This window comes from Triticum dicoccoides, chromosome 3A, assembly GCF_002162155.2.
Source record: "Triticum dicoccoides isolate Atlit2015 ecotype Zavitan chromosome 3A, WEW_v2.0, whole genome shotgun sequence".
Classification (NCBI taxonomy): Eukaryota; Viridiplantae; Streptophyta; class Magnoliopsida; order Poales; family Poaceae; genus Triticum; species Triticum dicoccoides.
In genome coordinates this window covers 512,539,313-512,544,579 of record NC_041384.1, presented here as the reverse complement: position 1 = coordinate 512,544,579, position 5,267 = coordinate 512,539,313, and the positions used below count along the sequence as shown (strand labels likewise).

The following is a 5,267-nucleotide window of genomic DNA, read 5'->3' as shown; positions in this document are numbered from 1 at the left end:
CCCGGGCCATTACATGATCTAGCTCTAGCCACCATCAACCAGCTGCCCTATAAATACGGCTCGAATGTGCCGGTCTCTTCCGGTCGTCGATCACGCATTTCCTCCGCCCACCTACCCAGCCCGTCCGCCGCCGGCCGGCCTCGAACCTTCCAAGCTAAGCAGCTAGCTAGCTAGCTACAGCGGCGGCGAGGAATGGAGCGTGTCTCGCCGTGGCTGCTGCTGGTGGTGCTTCTGGTGGCCGCCGCGTCCGGGCGGAGCGCGCGCGGCGATCCGCAGGTGCCGTGCTACTTCGTGTTCGGGGACTCGCTGGTGGACAACGGGAACAACAACGACATCGCGTCGCTGGCGCGGGCCAACTACCCGCCCTACGGCATCGACTTCCCGGGCGGAGCCACCGGGCGCTTCAGCAACGGCCTCACCACCGTCGACGCCATCTGTAAGATCCCTCTCTCATCTCTTTTCTTTTCTTTTCTTTCCCCGTGTTTAGCTCCTGTAAAGTAAAGCAGCTTATCAGATGAAGGATCCTTTTAGCTCGATCGATCAATATGCATGTGATTTCCTAGTCGAGTTAAGACTGCACAGATCGGCTGAATGTACGAGGTGTTTACTTGTGGTCAACCCGAGACCCCTTCAGTCCTTCACTTGCGGTGATGACGATGTCTCCGTATGCTAGCTAGGTTGGTAGTCTAAAAAAGGAAAAACATCCATGACGCGCACGGGCGGCCACGATTTTAGTGAAGGAGCGCGCGGACGGACGATGCAGCTGCGAGGCTCAACCCAGTTAGGCAGCACCCCGTGACTGTGCCTGGAGCCAGGTGATCGCTGGAATCATCAAGGCTAAAGGAGGCCATTGCGCATCTGTACTCATGCGTGTAGCCCGTGTGGCAATTCGTTAAAGACTAATAAATCGTTGGTTATGAAGTTCACCTGCATATCCATGTCGATTTTGTCTGGCGTCCTAACGAACTAGTGACTAAATAAGTTTAGTGATGTAGATGTTCACCCTGTCTAGGTCTACTTCCATTCCATGCATGCATCATCAAAAGAAAGAGAGAAAAGAACACAAGTTCGGATTAGCACCCGCACGTTTAATAAATTTTCTGCTGTTTTCAGCTCGGCTTCTGGGCTTCGACGACTACATCCCAGCGTACGCGGGAGCAAACAATGATCAACTCCTCTCCGGCGTCAACTTTGCCTCCGCCGCCGCCGGAATCAGGGACGAGACCGGCCAGCAACTGGCACGTACTCACAAACTTTTTTTTTACTTTTTTTTCGCAGAAGAAACGTGATATATATGATCCTCTTGATGAAATAACGTGGCCTAGCTAATTAACGTTGCACGAACACTGCCAAACATGGTACGCAGGGACAGCGCATAAGCTTCGGCGGGCAGCTCCAGAACTACCAGGCGGCGGTGCAGCAGCTGGTGAGCATCCTGGGGGACGAGGACTCCGCGGCGAACCACCTGAGCCAGTGCATCTTCACGGTGGGCATGGGCAGCAACGACTACCTCAACAACTACTTCATGCCCGCCGTCTACGCCACCAGCCGGCAGTACACTCCGGAGCAGTACGCCGACGTGCTCGCCAGCCAGTACACGCAGCAGCTCAGGGTACGTAGTGCCAACACGTACGATCGAGTGTTGGCTGATGCATGGCTCATCTTGAAAACGCATGCATGGCTGTTGGCTGATGCTGTGTATTATGTGGACGTGCTTGCAGATCCTGTACAACAACGGGGCGAGGAAGGTGGCGCTGATGGGGGTGGGGCAGGTGGGGTGCAGCCCGAACGAGCTGGCGCAGCAGAGCTCCGACGGGGTCACCTGCGTGGCGCGGATCAACGGCGCCATCGAGATCTTCAACCGGAAGCTGGTGGAGCTGGTGGACCAGTTCAACACGCTGCCGGGGGCGCACTTCACCTACATCAACGCCTACGGGATCTTCCAGGACATCATCAGGTCGCCGGGGGCCAACGGTAAGCAAGAATCTGGTAACCGAGCTGCACGTTTGTACTACCGAGAGTAGTCTGAAGCTGAAAGAAATGGAGGGATGTGGTGGATGCAGGCCTGACGGAGCTGACCAAGGGGTGCTGCGGGGTGGGGAGGAACAACGGGCAGGTGACGTGCCTGCCCTTCCAGACGCCGTGCGCCAACCGGAACGAGTACCTCTTCTGGGACGCCTTCCACCCCACAGAGGCCGCCAACATCCTCGTCGGGAGGCGGGCCTACAGCGCCGCCCAGCCCTCCGACGTCCACCCCGTCGACCTGCAGACGCTCGCGCGGCTCTAGTTATGCAACAACCTCCTTCTCCAAAGAGAAAAAGAAGTTATACGGGTCGCATGAATTATCAGCATCAGAACCTATATGCTGGCTATATTTTGCTGTGGTGTGTGGAGTGGTCTGTGGGAATGAAAGTCGAGTGTTTTGTTACTTCAGTGCACTGCATGCGACAAGCAAGATGTATGTATGTGTGCATCTGAACAACGTACGTACGAGTACTTGTAAGGAGTAGTATATGCTATAGTTACACTTTCCGGTTTTGTTATTGTGATTAAGGATTCATCCATCATTGTGCTTCGATGTGAAACAGCACAGTTCCAAGAAAACTATCATTGTTTCTGTATGAATAGCGTGCGTGTCTGTGTGTGTGCGTTTTTTACGGAAAAGGACTTCTGATGATTCGCATCATACCAGACTAGTCGATGGCCGTTGGATATGATGCGAGATGAACGTCTGATATGCTCCTGAGGATCCGCATGAGATTAGCCTTCGTATGTAACTTCTCCCGCAACTACACACTAGTAAAAAACAGGGCTTTGGTTCAAGCGTGCCAAGCCCATTAGTGTCAGTTCAATCAAGAAACCGGAACTCATGGGGGGCATACATCCTGATTCGTGCGCCCAAGGACCCGGCCGGGCCTCGGGAGGCATTTGTCCCGGTTTATGTGGACCCATTTATCCTGGTTCTAGACAAGAACCGGGACCAACGGGCCTCGGTCCTGGCCCACAGCCATTGGTCCCGGTTCGTGCCTAGAACCGGGACAGAAGGGGGGCCTTTAGTCCCGGTTTCAGCCACGAACCGAGACAAATGAGTTGCCTATATATACCCCCTCGCCGGCGAGCAGAGCAGTCCACACTGCTCTGTTTTTTTGGCCGGCGAGGGGAGGGCATTTGGGTACTCTAGCTCACCTACTATGCACATGAGGTGTTCGATGAAATGCCTGAGTCACGTTAGTTAAGTTTTCTCCTCTCGAAGCTCGACCTCCGAGCTTCATTTTTTCCCGAGATTTGTCTAGGTTTAGCGGTCCGTCACGCCCCGTCCCCATCTTCACCGCCGTCGATCGCCCGCGCCGATCTCGTCGCTGGCACCACCATGGTGAGCCTCTTGTTCTTATCTTCTTTCTGAAAGAAAAAATTCTTACTTTAGATAGATACTTGTCTAATTTTCTTATTTTTGACACACATAATTATATATAATGCACGCAGATGAACTGGTAATGGATGTACGGTGACATACACACCTCCGAGTACAATAAGGGCCTGCATAATTTTCTCGAAGTGGCCGAGCAAACAAGCAGAATGGTTTTATGTGTTGTCCATGCCCTAATTGTGGGAATACGAAGTCTTACTCTGACCGGAAAATCGTTCACACCCACCTTCTTTATAAGGGTTTCATGCCACACTATAATGTTTGGACGAGACACGGAGAAATAGGGGTTATGATGAAAGACATCGAAGAAGAAGAGGACGATGACAACTATGTGCCCCCTGAATACGGTGATGCTGCAACGGGGGAAGCTGCTGAAGATCAAGAGGAACCAGACGATGTGCCCGATGATGATGATCTCCGCCGGGTCATTGTCGATGCAAGGACACAATGCGGAAGTCAAAAGGAGAAGCTGAAGTTCGATCGCATCTTAGAGGATCACAAAAAAGGGTTGTACCCCAATTGCGAAGATGGCAACACAAAGCTCGGTACCGTACTGGAATTGCTGCAGTGGAAGACAGAGAATGCTGTGCCTGACAAAGGATTTGAGAAGTTACTGAAAATATTGAAGAAGAAGCTTCCAAAGGATAACGAATTGCCCGACAGTACGTACATAGCAAAGAAGGTCGTATGCCTTTTAGGATTGGAGGTGCAGAAGATACATGCATACCCTAATGACTGCATCCTCTACCATGGTGCGTACGAGGATTTGAACGCATGCCCGATATGCGGTGCATTGCGGTATAAGATCAGATGAGATTCCTGATGATGTTGATGGCGAGCCCCCCAGGAAGAGGGTTCCTACGAAGGTGATGTGGTATGCTCCTATAATACCACGGTTGAAACATCTGTTCGGAAACGAAGAGCATGCCAAGTTGATGCGATGGTACAGAGAGGGTCGTAAGAAAGACGGAAAGTTGAGAGCACCCGCTGATGGGTCGCAGTGGAGAAAAATCGAGAGAAAGTACTGGGCTGAGTTTACTGCTGACCCAAGGAACGTATCGTTTGGTTTAAGCGCGGATGGCATTAATCCTTTCGGGGAGCAGAGCAGCAATCACAGCACCTGGCCCATGACTCTATATATGTATAACCTTCCTCCTTGGATGTGCATGAAGCGGAACTTCATTATGATGCTAGTTCTCATTCAAGGTCCTAAGCAACCCGGCAACGACATTGATGTGTACCTAACACTATTAGGAAAAGGGCTATAAATGGAATTAACACTAATGGCGCACCAGACATGTGGTGCGCCATTACTATATACTAAAGGCGCACCATGTGTTGATGCGCCATTAGTGTGCAAATACTAATGACGCACCACGTCCACAGTGCGCCATTAGTAAAAAAATTTCAAAACTACTAATGGCGCACCGTGGGAGTGGTGCGCCATTACTAGTTGAACTAGTAATGGCGCACCACATCCACGGTGCGCCATTAGTAAAAAAATTAATTTTTTTTAAAATTACTAATGGTGCACCGTGGGAGTGGTGCGCCATTACTAGTTGAACTAGTAATGGCGCACCATGCCACGGTGCACCATTAGTAACTCGGCCCAAACATTCGCCTGAATGCCCCCGGGACCGTCTTTTCAGTTTCAAAAAAAATAAAAGAAAATGATAGAAATGTCAAAAAAATAAAAGAAAATAAGATTCCCGTGTGATATGTGGTCTAGTTGTTAGCAAAATTTATAAATATGAATTTTCGACTTTTTTGCAAAATCTCTCGAGAATTTGTAAAAATGGGCATAACTTTTGCGTACGAACTCGGATGAAAAAGTTTTTTA

General features: G+C 50.7%; 1 protein-coding gene across 1 annotated transcript; it reads left to right on the top strand.

Moving 5' to 3' along the window:
* Positions 1–65: 65 nt before the first annotated feature.
* Positions 66–2,621, top strand: LOC119271863 (GDSL esterase/lipase At5g45670-like). The gene is made up of 5 exons (XM_037553520.1): positions 66–436; positions 1,114–1,238; positions 1,367–1,612; positions 1,722–1,974; positions 2,064–2,621. Exons 1-5 carry the CDS (start codon positions 193–195, stop codon positions 2,285–2,287), a joined length of 1,092 nt encoding a protein of 363 aa, XP_037409417.1. The 5' UTR covers positions 66–192; the 3' UTR covers positions 2,288–2,621.
* The last annotated feature ends 2,646 nt before the right edge of the window (positions 2,622–5,267 follow it).